The sequence below is a fragment of the Stenella coeruleoalba genome, assembly GCF_951394435.1.
Source record: "Stenella coeruleoalba genome assembly, chromosome: 7".
In the NCBI taxonomy this organism is placed as follows: domain Eukaryota; kingdom Metazoa; phylum Chordata; class Mammalia; order Artiodactyla; family Delphinidae; genus Stenella; species Stenella coeruleoalba.
The window spans coordinates 43668592-43693671 of record NC_137153.1 but is presented as its reverse complement, the minus strand read 5'-3'; the positions used below and the strand labels follow the sequence as shown (position 1 = coordinate 43693671).

General features: G+C 40.8%; 1 protein-coding gene across 1 annotated transcript in view; it reads right to left on the bottom strand.

Annotated features, from left to right (window-relative positions):
* Window positions 1-2741: 2741 nt before the first annotated feature.
* Window positions 2742-25080, bottom strand: part of RIGI (RNA sensor RIG-I) — a gene marked incomplete at its 3' end in the record, with an annotated part of 64819 nt that continues 42480 nt past the window's right edge. The window contains 13 exon segments of the mRNA XM_079926551.1: window positions 2742-2783; window positions 2787-3080; window positions 4638-4781; window positions 12352-12375; window positions 12379-12503; window positions 14187-14357; window positions 17221-17311; window positions 20070-20218; window positions 20924-21089; window positions 22029-22084; window positions 22087-22182; window positions 24299-24327; window positions 24329-24401. Of these exon segments, the coding sequence (XP_079782677.1) occupies window positions 2742-2783; window positions 2787-3080; window positions 4638-4781; window positions 12352-12375; window positions 12379-12503; window positions 14187-14357; window positions 17221-17311; window positions 20070-20218; window positions 20924-21089; window positions 22029-22084; window positions 22087-22182; window positions 24299-24327; window positions 24329-24401 (1460 nt within the window).

The window sequence follows — 25080 nt, the reverse complement described above, 5'->3', positions numbered from 1 at the left end:
ACGACCAGCATTTGGACATCAGTTAAGAGTGCGCAATTCTTAAAACCCTACCTACTGGTTTCTTTCATTCAATAAATATTAACCAAATGCCTACTCTGTTCCATGCTCTATGCCTGCAATGGCTTGACTCCAGGCTAAAGTCAAACAAGGAAATTATTTTTCTTGTTTCAGCTTTAGCCTGCATTCTTCTGTTGGCTGTACTATTCACCTTCATCCAAATTGAATTATTTAGATACTTGCAAGAACTTTTCTCAAATAGATTTCCAGTGGATGTTGTATACATCCTATTGGAGTCCTTAAATAGCAGCGTCCAAAAAGGGCACTCACATATACAAAGAGATACTTGTTAGATTGGGATTTATAAGAAATATATATTTGGTCTTTGTCCCTAGTTTCTGGCACAGAGCTCCTAAAAACCTTGGAATTTCGTGATAAGAGCAACAAAGGTGTCTCTTGTTATGTTAAGGAGCGACTCTTGGACCACCCCTAAGGATGGGGGCTGGTTACCGGAAAAACAACCACGTGATTAGAGGGTTAGCCCTTTCAGTCCCATCCCCTGACCTCAGGGGAGGGGAGAGGGGCTGGAGGTTGAATAAATTACCAATGGCCAACGATTTAATCCATCATGCCTACGTAATGAAACCTCCATTAAACCCAAAGGACAAGGTTCAAAGAGCTTCCAGGTTTGTGAACACGTAGAGGTTCAGAGAAGACCCAGAAACTCTGAGCCCCTTCCCCAAACCTTACCCTATGCATCTCTTTCATCTGGCTGCGCCTGAGTTACTTCCTTTTATAATAAACCAATGATCTAGTAAGTAAAAGGTTTCTCTGAGTTCTGTGAGCCTCTCTAGCAAATTAAGCCCACAGAGGAGGTTGCTGTAACCTCTCATCTGTATTCAATTGGTCAGAGGCACAGGTAATAACAATTTGGCTTCTGAAGTAGGGAAGAGGTGGGGCAGTTTTGTAGGACTGAGCCCTTAACTTGTAGGGATCTGACGCCATCTCCAGGCAGATAGTGGCAGAATTGAGTTGAATGGTAGGACACCCCGTTGGTGAATTGCTTGGTGGTGTGGGAACAAAGCCCATATTAAAACTGGTGACCAGAACGTTAATACTCTAATAAAATATAAATGGAAAATGAATAAAAATTAGCAAGCAAGTTGGCTTAAATAACCCATTTTATTGTGTCTTACTAAGAATACTATTAATAACCATTATCAAACAACTACTATGTATATCAAGTACTTTATGTTATTTCAGTTAAAAACTCTCTACTAAAAAAAAAAAAAAAAAACTCTCTACTAACTCTTACAGGTATGTGTTATCCTTGTTTCGCAGATGAAGAAAATTAAGCCTAGGAGAAGTTATGTAACTGGCAAGTTCTCTGACACTCATCAGATCAAAAGGAGGAAGAGGTGGCTGCAGCAGGTCACCCCACTGGTCTCCAGGACTGACCTGGGGGTCTGGGTGGCCTCCTGGACACCAGTAAGCCTTCAGATAGAAGTGCTATCTGAAAAGAGTTATGCGACCCCTTATGCCGAGCATATTAACATTTTATGATGTTTGGAGGTTTGTTAAAGCCATTGATGGTCCTAGTGAATTACAAACAACTAATCTGAATCTGTTTTAAGAAGATGCTTAAATTACTACAGAGGCTATCCTGAGCGGAACATAAAATACCTTGGCCTGGATGGAGACAGTAAAACTCAGGTAGTTGTCTCCATGTCTGGAAAACCCCAAACGAAGCTCTGGAGCATCAGCCTTGTTAAATGACACAGGAATGCCATTCGGATATGTATTCTAAGTTTTTTAATAGAAAGGACAGCCAAATTAAACTGCCTCTTCAGTATCATCCAAGGGACCTACCTGAGAACAGAGTCCGAATGTTGACCATCAACTATTACTGGAAAATGGCTTGAAATGACCATTCGAAGGGAACAATGGCACAGGTTAAGAAAACAAATTAATCGGTCAAGATGTACAGTAAACCAAAAGAACAGAAATCAACTTCTCAATGAGTACTGTATTATTTAAATGCCCCCATAACTAAAAATTGTCCACTGTAGAATTTTAAGATCAGATGCCACACATAGAGAACACACGTGTATGTGACTATTATGCCTGTATGTGTATATATATTGAAACTTTGGAATTACCAACGTGTAAAGGATCAGCAAAAAGGAGCCAACAGAAAAGACTGGGGTAGAGTTAGAAGCGCTAGTGGCCAAGAGGGAGTTCCAAGAAAGGAGTATTCAACAGGGCCAAAAGCAGCAAAGAGGTCAAACAGAGGGAAGGACTAAGACGTGCCCAGTGGATTGGGCCACCAGAGTCGCTGGTGACCTTGACAAAAACAATTTCAGTAGATTATTAAGGGCAAAAGCCAGTTTACAGTAGGTTAAGGAAAGAAAGGGAAGCATGGGAAACCTTTCAACATTCCATTCACTCATTCATTTATCTCAATGTGTACTGAGTGGCTAGCGGTGCACACTGGCAGTGGGTTCTGAAGGGAAGAATGGCAATAAGTTAAGCCTTTTTCATTTTTCCCAAGCTCTACTGACCTACAAAGTGATTCACTGAGTGCTGTGATTCATTCACTCGTGTTTTATGTAAGTGATACAGTACAAACTGCTGAAAACAACAGAAGTTAAGTGATATATACTCAGTACAGTACAAGCCTTAGGGAAAATATCCTGACAGTGGTACAAGTGATCTGTGATTCACCCACTGGTCTAATTTCTTCCTCACTCAAGGTCACCCCTTCCCTGCAGACTGAGGTCCTGAGCTCAAGTGGACATTTCTGCAGCATCAAATGGGATCTTCTCAAAATGAAAGTCCTTCCACTTTGCATACAGTGTCTGAACTCCAGTTGCAACATCTTCCACCACAAAACTTTCAGTCTTTATAACTGGAATCTCAAATACCTTATACTTCACATGGATTCCCCAGTCATAGCTGCAGTCCTCCCTGGCACAGAAGATCTTTGCTCTCTTCTCAAAACTCCCAAAGCTCTTTGGTCTGGGGTGTAACTTACTCACAAAATGCTCCCTGAAAGCAACTCCAACCATAGTGAAATGGCATTCCTACGGATGAAGGGATCGAGTAGCATACAAAACAGAACGTTAGAACCAGAACATAACTGTGATTTAAAAAAAAGAAAACTCCACAATAATCAGAGATGATGAGAAGGCAGGATCCCAATTCTTTTACAGATGGAGTAAGAAGGAAATGTGGATTTGCCTCAAGGCCAGAGTAGAATCCACGCAGCCTGACGACCAGTGACACAGGTGGAGGTTAGGGTGGAGGTGGAGGTGCAAGTGAGGGGGCAGGGGACACCTCAGGAAGAGGAGGACTAAGAAGTTTCCAGGCAACCTGGCTCCCCAAAATAGATACTCCTTATTAATTCAGAAACAAAGAGGTATTTATTGAAGATCTGTGAAGCCTGAGTTCACCAGTAGCCCTGACAGGCAGAATCCAAAGGATACAGAGAACAACAACAAAGGGTCAATGTGTATCTGAAGAGGCTCAGGGACTAATGTGTCCACTGGCCCCGCCCCCAGTCAACGTTAGAATAAACCTGAACAAACACCACAGTGCACAGAACAAACGCAGATCCTACATAACCAGTCCCTCGGGAAAACATAGTCTAAAAGGGCCATTTCAACAGAAGATCACCCAAATTGGAGCTGAAAGGACCTTCCTTTTACTGCTAAAGAAAAAGACTCAGAAAGGTATGGGAACTTGCCAGTATTACCCCTAATACGCTTCTTGCTCCAATGTTGGACTGATTAAAGACTCAGCTTTCTGAAGACTAAACAGAACCCTAAAGTAATAACTCATCATCTGACCCGGCCCAGGCCCTCCACCCTCCCCAATCGGCAGCAATAGTTACATCCAATTTTTGTCTTTGGAGATTTTTCTAACCCTTACCTAAGAGTTTTAGAAAGCTACCCAGCAGATGTCATGTTTTTAAAATAAGGAGATTTTGCTTCCATTGTAAAAGTGATCCATATCCTCAGAAGAAAGTTTAGAAAACACAAAATAGTAGAAAGAGAAAAAATCATGGTATCTCACTGCAAAATATTAATACATTTTAGTATACTTCCTCTAGCCTTTTTGGTGGTGGTGGTGGTGGTGGTATTGCTGCTATTATTTTACACTGCTATGATCATAGCATATTTACTACTTTCTATCCTCGTTAATTTTCCCACTGTACCATTAGTTTGTAAGAAGTTTTTCATTATACTATATAAGTTTCCTAATCACTTTGTTTAATAAACTTTATTTTCGAGTAATTTCAGATTTACACTGAACTACAGGTTTTACCACTTTTTCTAATAATATCCTTCATCTGTTCTAGGATCTAATCCAGGATACCATGGTGCATTTAGCATAACCATTATTTGTAATGGCTACGTAATATATAATTAAGTAGCTGTGCAGCAATTTTTAAGCTATTTCTTTATTGTTGAACATCAAGGGTTTCTTTTAAACTTTTTAGCCTTTTAAAAATACATGGACCATGGCCATGATAACAACAGAATAATAGTATTCTTACTATAAATATCTCACTGATAGATAATAAGCTTTAATGAGTGCTAAAAAATGACCCAGTGCTATTTGTTAAAAAGACTGCCTATCTCCATCACTCTTACATCAGCTGTATAACATGCAAAGGTTTTGCACTTTCTGCAGAGCAGTTTTTTATTTTCCTTATCAAGCACAGGTTTTACTTTTCCTTGATTATCCCTGATGAATTTTTCATGAATCTGTATCTGGCAAACCTAGATGCAAAAAAACAAAACAAACAAACAAAAGAACCTCCTCAAATATGTAATTTGAATATAACTAGGATATATATACACACACATATATATGTACGTAATCATTCATTCTTATACAACTTCCATGAACATACAGTACCTGGCTTTGTTCATAAAAATCTCATAGGTAATTTTATTGATTCTCCTAATAGGAGAATTCTTTGTTAGTTAATGTTTAATTGTGGCCTCCAATTAGCCTTTTAATATCTTCATCAAAGATGCCCATAAAAGCACTAAAGATGTCTGTGAAATAGTGATGTGAACCATGCTTTCCACTTTAGTAGTTGGTAAAACTTTAAAAATCCTTCACAGGGACTTCCCTGGTGGCACAGTGGATAAGAATCTGCCTGCAACGCAGGGGACATGGGTTCGATTCCTGGTCCGGGAAGATCCCACATGCAGCGGAGCAACTAAGCCTGTGTACCACAACTACTGAACCCACGTGCCACAACTACTGAAGCCCGTGTGCCACAACTACTGAAGCCCACACGCCTAGAGCCCACGCTCCACAACAAGAGAAGCCACCGCAATGAGAAGCCCGCACACTGCAACAAAGCCCGCACACTGCAACTGCATAGCAGCGAAGACCCAACACAGCCAAAAATAAAATAAAATTAAATCTTTAAAAAAAAAAAATCCTTCACAAACAGACATATGATATGCATTAACTGTTTCAGGAATAATTACACCCACTCTCAAGGCATAAACTCACTGAATGGAACAGTAGGCAGAAGAGTCCCTCACCACCTAAAATCTTTTTTCTCTCTTCCTTTCCAACCACAGAGAGTATTGTTGAATTACAGTAAAATTAAATGTCTGTATAGGATGACCACATTCTATCTCAAAATTTAGGCCTTGGCTAAGTACAACTAAGAACCCTGGACATTATATATAAAATAAACATAAGATTCTGTAGGGTGAAGAGAGGAAGGCAGACCAGCTAGGAACCTTGGGACCCTAGAAACAACATGGTAGTGAGTTTCCTGGGTTTTCGTTTTGCCTCTTATATCCCAGACATGGAGCTGAAGAAGCTGGCAACCAGAAATGACTATGGGGACAGACAAAGAAATCTCAACAAAACCCTATCTCTCTAGTCAAAAGACCAGGACAGGGGCAGCCACCAGAACAGGGGCAGCCAGCAAGACAGAAAACTTTCAGACAATAGCTGTTCTACCAAACACCACAGGAAAAAACAGCAACAACAATAACAACAACAAAAAACCCTGAACCCTGAGGCTAAGTGTGGAACCTAGATTTCCACTCTGCAGGTCTGTTAACAAAGCACCTCAACACTCCCACCTGCTGGTGTCAGAGAAAGCCAGGATTTTCAGTCCTGCCAAATGGTAGCCCCCCTCACCTGTGGCGTCCATGGAGACCACATGAGGGGCCAGAACTCCCATCCCCACACAGCAGTAACAAGGAGCCTCTCCTTGCTGGTATCAACAAAGGCTGAGAAGGAAACCAAGACTTCTACCTTTACCTGACAGTGATGAAACAATGTCCCCCATCTCCCCTGACAGAATGATATCAGAAAGAAGCCAGCTGACACAGAAGGTTAAGTAAGATCCCAAGTCTCATCATATAGTATGAAAATCTCTGGGTTTTGATTAAAAATCACTCTTCATAGCAGAAACCAGAAAGATCTCAAACTGAGTGAAAAAAAAAGACAACCAATTGATGCCAACATGGAGATGACAGAGATGTGAGAATTATCTGACAAAGATTTTAAAGTAGCAATAATAAAAATGCTTCAATGAGTCATCATAAACACTCGAAACACGAACAAATATAGAGGCTCAACAAAGAAACGGAAGACATAAAGAAGAACAAAATGGAAATTTTACAACTAAAAGATACAATAACCAAAATAAAAAACTTAGTGGATGGGCTCAACAGCAGAATGGAGAGGAAAAAGGAAAGAATCAATGAACTGGAAGACAGAATAATAGAAATGACCCAATGCAAACAACAGAAAGAAAACAGACCAAAATAAATGAATAAATAAATAAATAAACAGAGACTCAGGGACCTTTAGGACCATTTAAAAATATCTAACATTTATGACACTAGGGTCCTGGAAGGAGAGGGGAAAAAGCAGAGCTTAAAAAGTACTGGAAGAAATAATGACGGAACATTTCCCAAATTTAACATAATGTAACATAAACCTACAGATACAAGATGCTGGACAAATCCAAATAGGATAAACCCAAAGAAACCACACCAAGACACATTATAATTAAACTTCAGAAAACTAAAGACATAGGAAAGAATCTTGAAAGCAGCCAGAAAAAAACTGACACCTGACCTATAGGGGAAAAACAATCTGGATGACACCAGATTTCTCAGCAGACACTATGGGAGAGCAGAAGAAAGTGACACAGTATTTTTCAAATGCTGAAAGAAAAACCTGTCAACGCAGACGCCTATATCCAGCAATATATCCTTCAAAAATGAAGAGGAAATCAAGACATTCTCAGATGAAGGGAAACTAAAAGAATTTGTTCACCAGTAGACCTTCCCTAAAAGAAGAGCAAAAGGAAGTTCTCTAAACAGAAGGACATGATAAAAGAAGAAAACTTGAAACATCATAAAGGAAGAAGAAACATGGTGATTTCCACAGTATCAGCTGTAGAAGGATCCGCTCTGTCCCAGTGGTTTGTGGCGCTGCCTCTCTTTTATCAAGTGTTCCAGGTGGAACCAGATAGCCTAGGTGCAAACCCTGTTCCTACCACTCAGCAGCTGTGTGATTTGGGGCAAGTGCCTCAGTTTCCTCAATTATTATACAAAATGGGAATAGTAATAGCATTTACTTTGTGGGCTGTTGGGAGGTAAGGTGAGTTAATAATTGCTCAGGGCTGCCTGGCGTAGCTCTAATGCTCCTTGTTGTTAGCCTCGGTCTGTTAGGCTAGTCTTTTGCTGAGAACCATGAAAATGTTAATGATGGTGATTTGTACTTTAGTATTGGGTAGGGCAATACCCATTCATGAGTTATTTTTTCAGAAATGTCATAGCTATTTTCATTTATTTATTCTTCTGTATAAACTCAGGAACCATTTTACCAACTTAAAATATCATTTAGGGCTTCCCTGGTGGTGCAGTGGTTAAGAATCCGCCTGCCAATGCAGGGGACACGGGTTTGAGCCCTGGTCCAGGAAGATCCCACATGCTACGGAGCAACTAAGCCCGTGCGCCACAACTACTGAACCTGCGCTCTAGAGCCCGCGAGCCACAACTACTGAGCCCACGTGCCACAACTACTGAAGCCCGCGTGCCTAGAACCCATGCTCTGCAACAAGAGAAGCCACCGCAGTAAGAAGCCCGCGCATTGCAACGAAGAGTAGCCCTCACTTGCCGCAACTAGAGAAAGCCTGTGTGCAGCAACAAAGACCCAATGCAGCCAAAAAGAAATAAAGAAATAAATTTTTAAAAATCATTTATACTTTGATTATGGGTTATGATAAACCTATAAGAGAATCTGCAGCAAATGCACATCTTTAAAATATTCAGGCGTTCCATTCAAGAGCATGGCATTTCTTTTGTCTTAATCTACCTTCTATCTCTAAGTAAAATTTTTTTAGTTGTCCTTATTTACACTTCAAACATTTCTGGTTAGGCCAATAGATGTAGTAGTTAAACAGATGGGCCCTGCCAGCTCCACCCCTAACTAGCTGTGTGGTCTACTGACACTGAAAACTTCCATGCCTCTGTTTCCCTCCTGGAACATGACATAATAAGAGGCTCTACCACATGGAACTCTGTGAGGCCCGTTGATATAAATAAACAAGCATTTGCAGGGCTTGGTGGAGAGCCCATGTTCTGCATGTATGAGTCACAGTTATTGTTGTCACTGTGAATGGAAATGTCCCACCCCCGTATATCTTGTATTGGTTACTGATCATCCATAGAGAATCCATTGATCTCTAAAGCACTTCAAATTCAAATAAAATTTGATTTATATTTAAAAATTTAGGCCTTTAATATAGGTTAGGAAAACAATCAAAATATGATTTTCTGTCCCCCAACTCCCCACCCCATCCGACTTGAAATTACCTTCATTGTTTTTGTAAGAATAAAGGATGCTTAATGCTTCCTATTTTCAATTCAAGTTTTCACTGCCGTAAAACTGTTGCATTATGTATATTTAATCCCGTTATTTCCTTTGGGTAAATTTCTAGAAGTGAAATTCCTGGGTTACGTGATATACATTTCCCTATGAGCAATTTTAATTTCTTTTTCTCAGACACGGTTCTGATCACTACCTAATGCAGGCTCACGGTGGGGGGGATTTGATAGGAAAGAGGGTAAAAATATAAACTTGCCCTTTGGGCATCCAATTAAAAAAAATCACTTATATCTAATGATATTCAATTATATACTAAAATTCATTAACTATTAATAACCTCAAATATTTTAAATGTCACTAAAGGCAATAAATATAAATCCTAATAAATTAAAACTAACTATTACTGCTATACTGAAAACTAAGTAAAACTCAGTAACTGGATAAAGAGGTTCAACCAAAGTCACAAATTAAGTCTAGAGCACACTGCTTCCCCATTGCCCACCTGTGGTTGAGAAGCAGCCTAACTCCCTGCACTGAGGTGGAAAGAGCGAAACTATGAAACCCCGATTGCGTGCAGTCATGGGTACACATCACGTTGGAAGTTATTCCGTCAAATTGAACTTTCAACCCATAACTTATTCTCTACTCATAAGAAAGGAAAGTAGGCTTCCTCATTTTGATTTCAAATGACCCTCCACAACTAGAACTGTGAAAAATATCCTTTATACTTTATTCCTCCAGAACGAAATACTACCAGATCCTGAAGCTTCCATCATAGAAATAAGTTCTTGGATGATTCTGGGCTCTCTACATGTTCAGATGGCTGGAGAGTAACCAGAGATTCCCCAAGGGCCACAGTGCTCTGGTGAAGGTCAGCCACACGTAGACAATGGACAATGCAGCTGTGGGTGCAGAGAAGAGAGTGTACAGTCTCCCTCCCCCCTACCCAGGGATTACCCTAGAGATCTCTGAACTGGTTCCCTCTCTTCTGCAGAGTTTCTTTGATATGAAGGGCCCAGGTGCTCAGATCCAATGCCCAACCCTTAACAAAACACCAGAGAAAGGGGGCTTACCCCAAGAACCATAATTCCTTCTAGTTTTAAGAGCATACCGTTTTTCCCTAACTTATTATACACTTCTCCTAAGCCTTTGAAAGCAAGGTCTTCTTCTTTCAACAGAGCAGTGGAGGCTGGTCACCAGGATAGGACAGGGATGACACCAAGACTCTGAGCTCCCAGCTGCCATGGCATTGCCAGCTGCCAATGACTCGTGGCCACACTTGTGCTGGGCCCTTGCTGATTCTTTACCACCTCTGCCGGTTTTTGATCTGTGGGTGTTAGGGGAATCCCAAATGCTATTAAATAGCCTAATTCAACAGATATTAAACCATTTTCTCCTCACCCCATTCTATGGCCAGGTGTACTGCCTACAAAAGAATGTCTATGTGTTTGTTCCAGCCTCCGTCTGCCTCAAGACTTTTTTTTTTTTTTTTTTTTTTTTTTTTTTTGCCTCAAGACTTTTACTCTATTGCTTCTGCCACATGTGAGTGTAAGCACCTTGTTACTCAGTGAGGGAGATAAAGAATTATGCCAAAGCTAACATGGTTTTAAAGCCTTTATTAGCAGTGTCCCTGTATGCTACAAAATGGAGAAGTGGCTCAGTGAAAAAACCCTATCCTAAGTAAAATTAAGGAGGGAAATTAAGAGGAACTAAAGAATTGCCCTTCAATTCTGTTCAGTGAAAGTGTGGAAGAGGTATTTTTAAATATCTTGTTCTCCAAACTTTAGGAAGAAATGTTCTTTAAAATGAGTCAACGCTGACATAACACTGTAATTTTTTCCTAAAATAAGTATTAGTTTGCTTTAGATCATTCATTGCTTCTCAATACTTTTTTGAGCTACAAATTATGACTTTTCAAAATTATGAACCCTATGGAATCAGTCTACTAAATTGTAAGACTCATCTTCATGAAGTTTAAAGTAGGCCTCACGCCTCTGTCCAGTAACAACTCCCATTTTTGAGCACTTATTTTATACCACGCACTGTAGGAAGCAATGCATATGTCTCACTTTATCCCCCAAACTACCCTGTGAGTCAAATACTGTTATTTTCCCAACTTTACAAACAAGGAGAATGATGATCTCAAAGAGGAACTACCTGAAGTCACACATTTTGTAAGTGGCAGAACTGGGACTGGAACCACTGATTCTAATGTTAAAGCTCCTGCCCCAGACCTGCAGAGTTCAATGCTTCCAAAGAGTCTGAGATAAAATCTCTGCAAATGGTCTGCAGAAAGCATGGCTGTATGTGTGTGTGTGTGCATGTGTGTGTTTCCCCAATCTGCCCCCCCATTTTTCTGTGTTATAAAGGAAATTACAACCAAACTAAGGTCACTACCGAGATGCTGGACTGAATCAGTGCGCCACTCCAAAGTTCACACTATTATCCATACCTACGTACTTCCAACACTGGGCACACCTCCCAGGCACAGTGCACTGGAAGCTTTTCCCTGAGGACTCTGGATGTTAGAGAGAGAGAGATTTGAGGAAAAGACTAAGAAGAGCTGTGTCTTGCAGTGTTAGGGTGTAGTGCTCATAATGAACTGTCAACTTAAGAGCAATTTTAGCTCAGTTTGCCTTTTAGATCTAAAAACATAGTTTCAGGTATTAGCACTAATACAATATATTTTAACTCACTGAGACTCAAAGCAGAATGAATCTGATGCTCACCACAGGGTGAAATTTTAAGCATAAACTTATGGTTCTAAAATAACACTCTGGGGATTTCCCTGGTGACGCAGTGGTTAAGAATCTGCCTGCCAATGCAGGGGACGTGGGTTCGAGCCCTGGTCTGGGAAGACCCCCACATGCCGTGGAGCAACTAAGCCCGTGCACCACAACTACTGAGCCTGCACTCTAGAGCCCACGAGCCACAACTACTGAGCCCACGTGCCACAACTACTGAAACCCGTGTGCCACAACTACTGAAGCCTGTGTGCTGCAACTACTGAAGCCCCTGTGCCTAGAGCCCATGCTCCACAACAAGAGAAGCCACTGCAATGAGAAGCCCGCACACCGCAACAAAGAGTAGTCCCCGCTCGTTGCAACTAGGGAAAGCCCGCACGCTTGCAACTAGGGAAAGCCCACACGCAGCAATGAAGACCCAATGCAGCCTAAATAAATAAATAGAAATGTTAAAAAAAATTTTTAAAGTAAAATAAAATAACACTCAGGGAATTCCCTGGCAGTCCAGTGGTTAGGACTCCACTGCCAAGGGCGCAGTTCAATCCCTGGTCAGGGAGCTAAGATCCCACAAGCCGCACAGTGCAGGGAATGGAATGGAATGGAATAGTGAAGTAAAATAACACTCAGAGCAATATGATAACAGGTACCAGCCATGCTCACAAACAGGGACTGTTTGTGACTTACAGTCAGATTCTGAAAGAGTAACACAGATACAAAGACTTACCTTTTCTTTAAATACTGCTTCATCTCATGTCTGCAGGCTTAAAATGGAGTCATTCATCATTTTTTCTTCATATATGTTTATTTTTTCTTTTTCGATTACATCGGCATTACTAGTCAGAAGGAAACACTTGCTCCCTCTTGCTCTTCCTCTGCCTATTAGAAAATAAATATTTTATTTGGTGTCTTTGACTTAAAACTCTGATAAATCTGAGAATATGAGAGAAATAGGGGTATTCCTAAAATTCAACTTTGGTTCACTGAATCCCACTTTCTAGAAAAGCTGAGCTGGTAGGGTGTGAGGTCTAACTCAGGTGTGCACCTGCATATTAAACATTCGGATAAACAAGGAGCCCACCTTAGGCAGGCTTCCTCGGGGTCTCCATGGTACAGTGTGACTGGACAGGCACATTATTAGAAATACTGCTTAAAGACAATCTGGCATGAACCCTCAGGATGACATGGTGAGGGCCCCAAAGATGAATAATAAACAGATGGGGAAATGGGGAAATAAGATATGTTCACAACCACCGGAAAAATGATAACTGCTCTAAGAAAGATGGATAGGGAGGGCTTCCCTGGTGGCACAGTGGTTAAGAATCTGCCTGCTAATGCAAGGGACACGGGTTCAAGCCCTGGCCCGGGAAGATCCCACATGCCGCAGAGCAACTAAGCCCATGTGCCACAACTACTGAGCCTGAGAGCCCGCAAGCCACAATTACTGAGCCCACGTGCCACAACTACTGAAGCCTGCGCACCTAGAGCCCGTGCTCTGAAACAAGAGAAGCCACGACAATGAGAAGCCCGCGCACCACAAGGAAGAGTAGCCCCCGCTCACCGCAACTAGAGAAAGCCCATGCACAGCAGCGAAGACCCAACACAGCCAAAAAATAAATAAATAAATTTATAAAAAAAAGAAAGATGGATAGGGACTTCCCTTGTGGTCCAGTGGGTAAGACTCCGTGCTCCCAATGCAGGCGGCCAGGGTTCGATCCCTGGTCAGGGAACTAGATCCTGCATGCCACAATTAAAACCTGGCACAGCTAAATAAATAAATAAATTTTTTTTTTAAAAAAAAGAAAGATGGATAAAAGGGTCATGGGCATTCAAATTAGAGATTATTGCCAGCTGGGAGAATTAGGGACAGGTGATGTGGAGGCAGGAGAAGAGGAAAAACAAAGGTCAGCAGAAGCAGTACTCGTACAATTCCTTCAAAAAGGAAGAAATGATAAAGTCAGGTAGGCTGAAGTGGCTAATGAATAAAATGGAAGAATGCGGAATAAGGTTGGAAAGATAAGTGGGTGCTGGATTTTGAAAATGCTTTAACACCAAGAAAGTTGGGGAAACACTGGAGTTTCTAAACAGGCAAGGGACATGCTCAGAGCTATTTTTCTGGAAAAAAGATGTGGCAGCCGTTGTTATGGAAATTAGAAAAAGTAAGAGAGACCAGTTAGGAGACTGTCTAGTTCAAGTGGGACACAACTCCTTGGAGTGTCTCTTCTGGAATACAGGGAGCCCAGCACCTAAGCACAACCAGAAAAGGTCCACATGTGACTGCCAAAGCGTCAATCAAAGTTGGAATTATCCTTCAATAAATATGTCAGCCAATGTCGGTCCAGTAATCAGTATTCATTGTGAACAAGAACCAAAATGGAGTATATGTTAGTGGACAAAACTGTAGCCACCCAGTCCTGACCAAGTAAGCCACGTTTAGGGCCAATGATACCAGGGTCCACTGTGCCATTGGTCACAGTAAAGGAGAAAGACTGGAATGACAGACACATTCACAAATCAGATAAAATGGCAGCCATTTAGCAATGGTATGAAAGCTTTTCTTACCTCTGGTTTGGATCATTTTGGCAACATTGCCCACATACTCATATAGGAGGACCAGATTGCACTGAGCAATGACAATGCCTTCATCAGCAACTGAGGTGGCAATCAGAATCTTGTTATCTCCATCAGTCCTGAATGCATCCAATACACACTTCTGTACTGGGAGGGTCATTCCTGTGTCAGAGTCAGAAGGCAGGTATAACTCACCAAGAGGGAACTTTACCCTTGAAAAAATAGCTATTAATTATGGAATACTTACGACATGCCAGGTACTGTGATAAGTGCTTTACATTCATGATCTTACAACAACACTTAGCGATAGGGCCTATCTTTGTCTTTGTTTTTGAGAGGATTTTTAAGGTGGGGTCCAACAACTTGGACTCTGCCACAAGTCTGCCTGACCTAAAATCCCAGCTGTGGCAACTACTAGCTATGTGGCTTTGGTCATGGTATATCAAAACAAATATTGATTTTTTTGCAAAAATATTAACAGCTAATTTTAGCACATTTGCACACGCACAGCAGTTTTCAGCTAACAAGACCGTTTCACATCTACTTACTCACTGGAATTTCACAAGGCCCTTTTAGGTTGATGTGGCAAACGTTATGATTCCCCTTTGTTATAGGTGAAGATCTTGACGTTTTGGAGGTATGGTAAACTGACAGCTAGCTAGCAGCAGAATCGGGCTTTGAATTTAAGTCTAGGATCCAGCAGTATGCAGTTCCCAGCCACTGATACACTGAGAAGGAAAGAATTTCAGTGGTCTCCACCTCAGAATTAATAGAATTTATATATATATATATATATATATATATATATATATATATATATTTTTTTTTTTTTTTGGCTGCGTTGGGTCTTCATTGCTGCCTGCAGGCTTTCTCTAGTTGTGGTGATCGGGGGCTACTCTTCATTGTGATGTACATCTTCTCATTGCGGGGGCTTCTCTTATTGCAAAGCATGGGCTCCAGGCACGCGGGCTTCAGTAGTCGTGGCTCACAGGCTTAGTTGCTCTGCGGCACGTAGGATCTTCCCGGACCAGGGCTCAAACCTGTGTCCCCTGCACTGGCAGGCGTATTCTTTTTTTTTTTTTTTTGGCAGGCGTATTCTTAACCACTGCTCCACCAGGGAAGTCCTGAATTTATAAAAGTTCCATTTTTTCCCTAGTATATAGAAAGCCAAAATCTTGAGATATATTTTGTTGAGGCCAAAACAATTTTTTTCCACCATCATTTCTACTGAACAATGAACATGCCCAAGACAGACACCATACTTCACTAATTTCTGAACTTATCCATTTGTTCATCAAATATTCATTCAGCAGTTATGGTCTGTCAGATAAGGCTAGAATGGTGAAAAGGTTCATTTTTATCTACGAGGAGCTCCTAGTTTGTGGAAGAAGGATATAAATAGGAAACTACAATTCAGTGTGATGAGCAATGAAATGCGGGCGGAACTGGGTGCTGCGGGGCCTGGAGGAGGGATACCCCTCCCTGGTGGTCTAGTCTTAGGAGGAGGGGAACGCTGCTTGGCAGATACACAGTGACTGGAACAGAGTAAGTTCTAAACGAATGCGGGTGGATGGATGGATGGACGGACGGATGAATGGAGGGACGGACGAACAAACAAGTATGAAAATAGTTTCCAGGTGCTTATGTGTGGAGGAATAACGAAGTTTGAAAATCAAATTAGACTCACGCTGGAGTCATATGGCAGAGAACTCTGAATTCCAACCACAGTAATGTGGTGTTGGACTTCATTTGGTAAGCCAACTTTTCAAAATCTGACTTTACTTTTTAGATTCATGAAGTTTAAATTTTGCATAAGGGGAAAGTGCAAGGGTAACAACCGAGGACTGGCAGCAAGGGGACTGCTTATTATAAATAACACTAAATAAGAGATACAGTAAGGACCTGTCATTGCCGGTCACTGAGGCATGGGGAGCATGGCTGTGAGAATGTCAGGATGAGGACCGGCCACCTAGAATCCTCCTGGGTGACAACAGAGGTAGCCTTTAATCCTTTTTTTTTTTTTTTTTTTTGCAGTACGCAGGCCTCTCACTGTTGTGGCCTCTCCCGTTGCGGAGCACAGGCTCCGGACGCGCAGGCTCAGCGGCCATGGCTCACAGGCCCAGCCGCTCCGCGGCATATGGGATCTTCCCGGACCAGGGCACGAACCCCTGTCCCCTGCATCGGCAGGCAGACTCTCAACCACTTCGCCACCAGGGAAGCCCAGCCTTTCATCCTTTAACCCCCTACCTAGATTTCAGGATTATCTCTAGGACTTTTTTAAAAATTACAAGATATATAATATTATATAAAGTATCTATAGTTTAAAGAATAACAATAAAATAGAAAGAGAACATTTCTGTTTCCAGTTAATCTTAATCTATTGGCTGAGAATTTGAGCAAGAGAGTAACATACTCAAACAATATTAAAAGAAAAACTGTGGTTTTGTCTATAGGACTTATGGAAGGAGGCAAAGTCTACAAATTTCTGGCATTTGAGCACTGTGATGGCTTTCTGATGTGTCCACTTAGTTAGGCTGAACTGCAGTCCCCAGATATTCACCTAAGTGCTTCTGTGAAGGGAATTTGCAGATGTAATTTAAGTTCTTAAATCAGTTGACATTGTTACTCAAAAGGGACTTCATCCTAGGTGGGCCTGACCTAATCAAGTCAGCCCTTTAAAAGAGAGCTTAGGTGACCCCTGAGCTCAGAGACTCCAAATAGCTCATGCCTGTGGGGTTCCACCTGGTCCTGCACCTGCCCTATGGACTTCAGACTTGCTTTGCCAGTCCAAGTGTCTATGTCAATTCCTTGTAATAAATCCCTGTGTGTGCGTCTGTGTACAACACATGTATGTTTCAATATATATATATATGTACGTATATATGTATGTATGTATAATCTCCTACTGGTTTTGCTTCTCTGGTTGAACCCCGACTGATATAAGCAATAAGAAAGAATTCAAATATATTATATATGTTCTTATATATATATAGTATACTAAATCTAATCCACTATATATAAATACCTATTTTCTGATTTGTTCTGCCACGTCCAGTCAATATGCCAGGTTTGAGAAAGCTGAGCTTAGGATTTTCTTCAAGCCGTTTCTTTAAAGCCTGAAAATACAAAGCAATTATCAGTTGGATACTATTTGTATACTATCTGTATTAATTCAATATTGAATATATGCAAAAAACTTAAAGTAAACCGTAATGGAAAAGAATATAAAAAAGAATGCATGTATATGTATAACTGAATCACTCTGTTGTACAGCAGAAATAAATTCAACATTGTAAATTAACTATACTTCAATTAAAAAAAAAGTATACAGACAAGTATACTTAAGTAGTTTTCAGACTAATAAACCTGAGGGAAAAAAGCTTCTTGTAATTGAAGTCTATGCAATAATTAACTATAATGGTATAGATCTTTGTAATCTGATATGGTTTAATCTCTTAGATATTTTTTAAGTGAAAAAGGCAAGGTTCAGAATAGTGGGTATGTGGAACTAATAAGTGAATTTAGCAAGATCTCGGGACACAAGATCCATATACAGACAGCAGTTGTATTTCTATATACCAGCAACAAACAATTAGAAGTACGGTTTATAATAGCATTAATACTTAGGTATAAGTCTAACAAAATATGTGCAGAATCTGTATGCTGAAAACGACAAAACACTGATAAAAGAAACCAAAGAATATGTGGCAGGTGGCCTCGAAGGTAGCCCTGAGGGATTTCCACCTGCTGGTATTCAGATCCTGTTTAACCCCCTCCCCTCAAGTGTGAACTGAACTTACTGACTTGCTTCTTTTTTTTAATTTTTATTTTATATTGGAGTATCGTTGATTAACAATGTTGTCACTTTCAGGTATACAGCAAAGTGATTCAGTTATACATATACACGTATCTATTCTTTTTCAAATTCTTTTCCCATTTAGGTTATTACAGAATATTGAGCAGAGTTCCCTATGCTATACAGGGTCCTTGTTGGTTATCTATTTTAAATATAGCAGGTTGTCTTATCGACTTGCTTCTAATGAACAAAATATGGCAGACCTGATGGGAATCACTTCCAAGTTGAAGCTATAAAATGACTGTGACCTCCATATTGACCTCAACCTCTCTTGATCACTCACTCTAGAGGAAGCCAGAGGCCATGTTGCGAGGCCAGCCTGTGGAGAGGTGCCCGTGAGTGAGCGAAGCACATCTTCTGCCAAAAGCCACACAGTAAGGTTGGAAGCTGGTCCTCTGAGTCAAGCCTTGAGATAACTGCAGCCATGGCCAGCACCCTGACTGCAGCCTCATGAGACACCCTGAGACAGAAATACCCAGTTGTTTCCAGATTCCTGACCCATACATATTAAAAGATGACAGATGTCTGTTGTTTCCAGCTACTAAGTTTTAGGGTAATCTGTTATCAGCACTAGATAACTAACACAGAAGCCCTCTATAAATGAAGAGATATACTATGGTCATGGACTGGAAGACTCAATATTGTTACAGTGTCATTTCTCCCCAATTTTATCTATAGATTCAATGTAATCCCAAATGAAATTCCAGCAGACTTTCTTGTAGATGTGGATGAGCTGATTCTAAAATAAAAATGGAAAGGTAAAGAAAGATACCTAAAACAATTTTGAAAAGAATTAAAAAGTTGAAAGACTCATACTACCTGATTTAAAGACTTACTATAAAGTTACAGTAATCAAGACAGTGTAGGATGGGTGCAAGGATAGATGTATAAATGAATGAAACAGAATAGAGAATCTAGAAATAGACCCACATAAATACAGTCAACTGATTTTTTTTAAGTTATGAAGGCAATTCAATGGAGAAAGGATAGTCTTTTCACCATATATGCTGAAACAATTGCATGCCCACATGCTAAAAGAAAAAAAAAATCTCAACCCATACCTCAAAATGGACTGTAGACTTAAATATAAAATGTAAATCTATAAAACTTCTAGAAGACAACATAGAAAAAAATCTTTGTGCTCTTGGGTAAGCAAAGGTTTCTTAGACACAATAGCAAAAGCACAATCCACAAAAAGAAAAAAAAATGATAAACTGGACTCTGTCAAAAGTTAAAGCTTTCAATCTGTAAGAGATACTGTTAAGAGAATGAAAAGATCAGAAGAAAATATTTGCAAATCACATTTCTGACAGAGGACATTTTTGTCAGAAAAAATAACTCTCAAAAACTCAACAATAGGGCTTCCCTGGTGGCACAGTGGTTGAGAGTCTGCCTGCCAATGCAGGGGACACAGGTTCATGTCCCGGTCTGGGAAGATCCCACATGCCGCGGGGCGGCTGGGCCTGTGAGCCATGGCCGCTGGGCCTGCGCGTCCGGAGCCTGTGCTCCGCAACGGGAGAGGCCACAACAGTGAGAGGCCCGCGTACCGCCAAAAAAAAAAAACTCAACAATAATATGATAATTAACCCAATCAAACCCCATTTTTAAATGGGCAAAAGATGTGAACAGATACTTCACCAAAGGAGATATATGAATGGCTAATAAGTGTATGAAGAAATGCACAACCGTATTAGTCATTAGTGAAATGCAAATTAAAACCCTAGTGAGGTACCAGTAGGTACCCACACAATAGCTAAAATTTTTTAAATTGATGAAAATAATTAAAAAGTATGAAGTGCTTTCTCTATGGGTATTAAAACTTACTATAAATCAGAGTGATTGAGACAGTGAGGTATTAGTGTAAGGATAAACAAACAGAAAATCAGAATAGAATAAAGAGCCCAGAAACAGACCCACACATATATGGATGCTTGATTGCAAAGCAATGAGGAAAGGACAATCTTTTGAATAAAATGGTACTGGGCCAATTTGTTACCCACAAAGCGGAAGAAGCTTACATCCATGAGTGCTCTGGTTTTCACAAAGAGGATGATTCTGGTCTCTGGGCTTAAGTGGTACTCTTCTTGCAAGATGAAGCAGAGATCTTTGAGTTTAGGGTTCTCATTGCTGGGATCCATGGAAATACATTCTAGTTCCTGCAGCTTCTCTGCAAAAGGGGAACATTTTACAAAAGGTTTATAAATTCTAGCACTGTGACCTTTAGCTATAGTTCAAACAGTTTATCTCCCAATCTCTGACCAGAATTTTATGAGGAATAACCATCAATTTAATGCATACATTAAATATACTGATAAATGCATACATTTTTTCCCCCAGAAATCTGGTTGTTCAGTGTTTAGCAGCAGACATATGTATAGTTAATACTCCGGTAGGCAAAAAAAATTAACAGTAATTACCTTTGGGAAAAGCATTTGAGAGAGGAAGAAGAGAGATTTTTCAGTTAATATTTTCCTATATTTTTCTTAATATGAAGGCAGTGGGATTATGAGCCGTGTTGGTTTTCTTCTTTATAAAGACATATATATAATTATAGTCTTAATATCATTAAAACACTTTTCAAAAAAATTTTAAACCTTTATAAAATTACTAAAAGTTAAACCAAAAAATGCTACTATCAATTGACTATTTTGATGGGATGTATCCTTTGCAAATCCTATTATTTTTTCCTTCTTCAAAACAAGAAATAGTATAAGCAGCAGATTCTTTTCATAAGCGCCAGATTTCCCTGAAGCATCATAGTCCTGACATGTATAGTACCTTCTTAAGCCGGGGACAAGTCCCTGAGCGTAACCACGTGTCACTAAGTGTGACACAATATGTGTAGGCTGCCCTTGGAGTCTCCAGGCTCCACTGGCCTTCCTCTCCTGGAAATGCCACCCATCTTCAAATCTCTGAGTGAGCGCTTGCTCAATCTCATCAAATCCTTCTGCTTGGACATTTCTGAAGAAGTCTTTTAAGTAATCCAGAGCATCTTTCATTCGAGCATGCTCATTGATAATGAGGGCATCATTGTATCTCTGTTGAAAGTGAAAACAGTTTCAGTATGTTTCTAATGCCTAGTGCATTCGCTGTACTCAAGTTCAATTTGCTGTAATTAACACAGAATTAATTTTAATAATAAACTTGTCTCAAATCTATTCCAACTTAGTTTTTTTTAAGATGAATGGTCTCTAACAGTACTATAATAAAACCTTAGAACCACACTATAAAAAAAAACCCCTCAATTAGCTAGACTCATTAATTAATTAGGATCACTTTGGATTCTAGAATTCTAACTTAGAAGAGAAAGAAAATTCCAAGAAAAGTGCATGTCAAAGATTAAATCACACAAAAATGTAATTCAGACATTCAACTTAACCTTTTTATACACCCAAAGCCATCACTGAATTGTAATGGCACCTGTTCAGAATGATGGTGCTGACCACTTACACCAGATAGTCAATTAAATTCATTAAAATTCTACAAATTCATACTGACTGAGTGCATTTTAAAATATTTTCAATGGCACGACAAGCAGAGGTGATGATGGTTGTTGTTGCTTACCTTCTTGATTAGCCAGCAAACAACCGGAGACTCTGGATTTCTCAGCATGTGGCTTGACCAAAAGCAGAAAGACATGTGCTTCAGGATATGGCAACACAACCCACCTACTGAACTTTAAAGATGGCTGTCACTGGTCACGTATCTACAATAATGTGCATCACCACCCAGTGTTTTCCAATTATGCCAATTATGGGAATGCTGAGGCACAACATACAACCTCGGCCTTTGTTTCTGTCCCGTTGCCTCTAGTGCTAGGTTTCAGAGAGCAAAGAAGACGCTGAATGGGATAACTTTTGGAGTTTGCTTCATAAGAACCACCTGGCAAGTTCCTCAGTGATGCTCTCTCAGCTGCCACAGTGCAGCTCCCAGTAGGTGACACGACTGAAATATGCTTTTCCAAAGAAGCCACATACCCACAAATGCGATGTGTAGAAAAACAGTGCTTTACAAATCCTGCTCTCTTCATCTTTGGCATCTGAAACACCATGCACGCTTTCTGAACTGCGATAATCCACTGTTCATATCTCTGTGTTCCAAAATTCCTATTTTGAATTTGAGATAAGTTTTCTGAAAAAAAAAAAAAGTTTTTCATTGTGCCATCTGGCCAGTCATTTAAGGTTCTAAGCATGCCTTGCCTTCTAATTTTCTTCCTTACTCTCTGTACACAGATATTCCTCTCAGTAGTGTGTCTGTGTACATATACACTTGTTTACTGAATACCTACTATGTACCAAGAACCAACATGTCTTACATTTAAAATTTCACTTCAGTTCACAACCCCATGAGGTAGATATTACATTTTACAGATTAGGAAATGGAAGCTCAGAGAAGCAAAATCATTATGCTAAGTCACAGAGCTAGCATACAGGGGAAACCTGGCAAGAGAAGCAGAACCAGATTGCACGAGCAGGGCGCAAATGGGCAGGTTAGAGCTCGGCCTGGAAGAACAAGGATGCCAGCAGGACACTGACGAGATAAAACTGGTAATTTCAGGCAGACGAGCCAGGTAATGGGGGTTCAATGGGAAACAGAGGTGGACAAATGAGGTGTTAGAATAAGTCTGAAATCAAGCTGTGAAAGAAAAGGAAAGAGAAAAGCAAATTAAGTGTGAGAGAAGGCGAGACACCAGGAGTTACCTTGCAGACATCAAGAATTCAACATCTCCAAAACTCTGAACTCACCCGTGTCTGCCGAAGCTGCTCCTAGCGCTAGAACCAGTACCACCTGCTGGCGCACACACAGGTGCCACGCCACCCTGGCCCCCCGCCTTCTCATTCCCACCGAAAGCCAGCTAGCCCTTAAAGCTGAACACTTCCTGTCTGCACAAGCCTCCTCCCTTCACCACCCCATCTCCACCGCCTCTGTTTGGCTCTCTTCATTCACTGGTGTCCTCATCTCAGGACTAATCAGTTTAAAATCACCCGCTGCTTCCCATTGCTTTTAGGCTAAAATTCAAACTCAGCTTGGCCTACTGGGCCCTTCACTGGCCCTTGCCTCTCCCATTAGCCTCACTCCTTTCTACTACTCACTTGTTAGAATTATCACGAAATCTTGCAGGTCCTAAAAATTTACTGCACTCTCTCCTTCCTTCTGCGTCTGATGCCATTTCTTTTCTTTTCTTTTTGTTATAAATTTATTTATTTTAGTTATTTATTTTCGGCTGTGTTGGGTCCTCGTTGCTGCATGAGGGCTTTCTCTAGTTGTGGTGAGCAGGGGCTACTCTTTGTTGCGGGTGCATGGGTTTCTCATTGTGGTAGCTTCTCTTGTTGCAGAGCAAGGGCTCTAGGTACATGGGCTTCAGTAGTTGTGGCTCGTGGGCTCCGTAGTTGTGGCACACAGGCTTAGCTACTCTGCAGCATGTGGGATCTTCCCCGACCAGGGCTCAAACCCGTGTCCCCTGCATTGGCAGGCGGATTCTTAACCACTGCGCCATCAGGGAAGTCACTTTGATGCCTTTTCGACCTCACTTGATTACCTCTCCGTCTTAACTTGGCTGACTTCAAGATCTGTCTCAGGCATCACCTCCCCCGGGAAGTCTTCCCTGCAGCCCAGTCCATGCCTAAGCTCCCATATGCTCCCATGATGCCCAGTGTGTAACTCTGCCCAACGGCATGGCAACTATTCACATCTGATTCTCATTGTTTGTCTGTGAGTTCCTTGAGGGCAAGATTGTCTTTAATCTTGGTGTTTCCATTACCTAGCATAGTACCTGGCACAACACCTGGTGAATTAATTAATTAACTAATTAATGAATTTTAAAAAGGAGAACAGAACTTGGTGACTTCATGAGAGCCTCAAAAGAAGAAAGAATCAAAGATCACCCCTAGGTTTGAATCTGAGCCTTCATGGGAATGGTGGTTTCATTCATATAAATAGGGAGGTCGGGATGGAAAGCTAATTTGGAAGGCCATGAAAGCAATGAATTGATTTAAATACAGTATTTTTCAGGTGTGCATGTCCAGATGGATTTACTTTGGATTTAAAAAGAGAAAAAAAAAGCAAGAGAAAATAAAGGAGGACTAAGAAGTTTCCTTAATAACCTATAATCAAGAAAGTCAACCTCTAGATATGGTCTTGACATTGTCTGAACTAAGGAGAGTGCAAGACACCAGTGAACAATAGATGGCTGTTCCCATATGGAGAGAGTACAAAATGAGGTTATTCTCACCGAGAGTTATGGTACCAAGTTCTTCAAAGATACTCTTTACCAAACTCTGTCTCTATCATCAACTGAGATATGTTGCATTTAAATCTGTTGGTGGTCCGTGATTCCACTTTCCTGAAAACTAGAGCCATCAAAGGAAAATGAGTATTTTTCAGGAAGCACACTCCATAGTTCAAAGCATGCCTCTCCAAACCTTTCTCTGCCTTTGTTACTTCCTCTGTAAAACCCTAGGCCCCAGGCTCAAGGGCAAGTCATCTGAATGATAAAACAAATACTCAGTAACCTTGCAGCGGCTCCCTAGTGTTTAATGCACTGATTCTAACATCTCCTTCACTGTCTGGGTCTAATTCAACTTCTTACTCAGGCTTTCCTGTTACTCAACACATAGGCCCTGCTCTGACAAGTCTGATAGCCATCTTGTTCCTGAAAATGCCACATTTTAAACACTGTCTCTGTTCTTTGATCTTCTCCCTTCCCACCCAACCCCCAGGAGTGTTCACAATGTTCCTAACATTCATTTTTGCATTGTATCCACAGAAACTTATTAATCATCTACCACATGCCGTGTTCTGGTGATAGCTGAAAGAACAGGCTCTGTGCTCCAGAGAGGTCTGTCTTCTTAGGGGAGAGAAAGATACACAGCCAAATGACCACACAGAGTGCTGTGACACAGTATGTGCAAGGTGTCATGGAGCATGGGAAAGACTCTCCCATTCTTCCCGGGGAGGCAGTGTCATGGGATAAAGAGGCAAGAAGGAGTGAGCACAGTCATGTGCAAATGGACAAAGCTTAGAGACAGA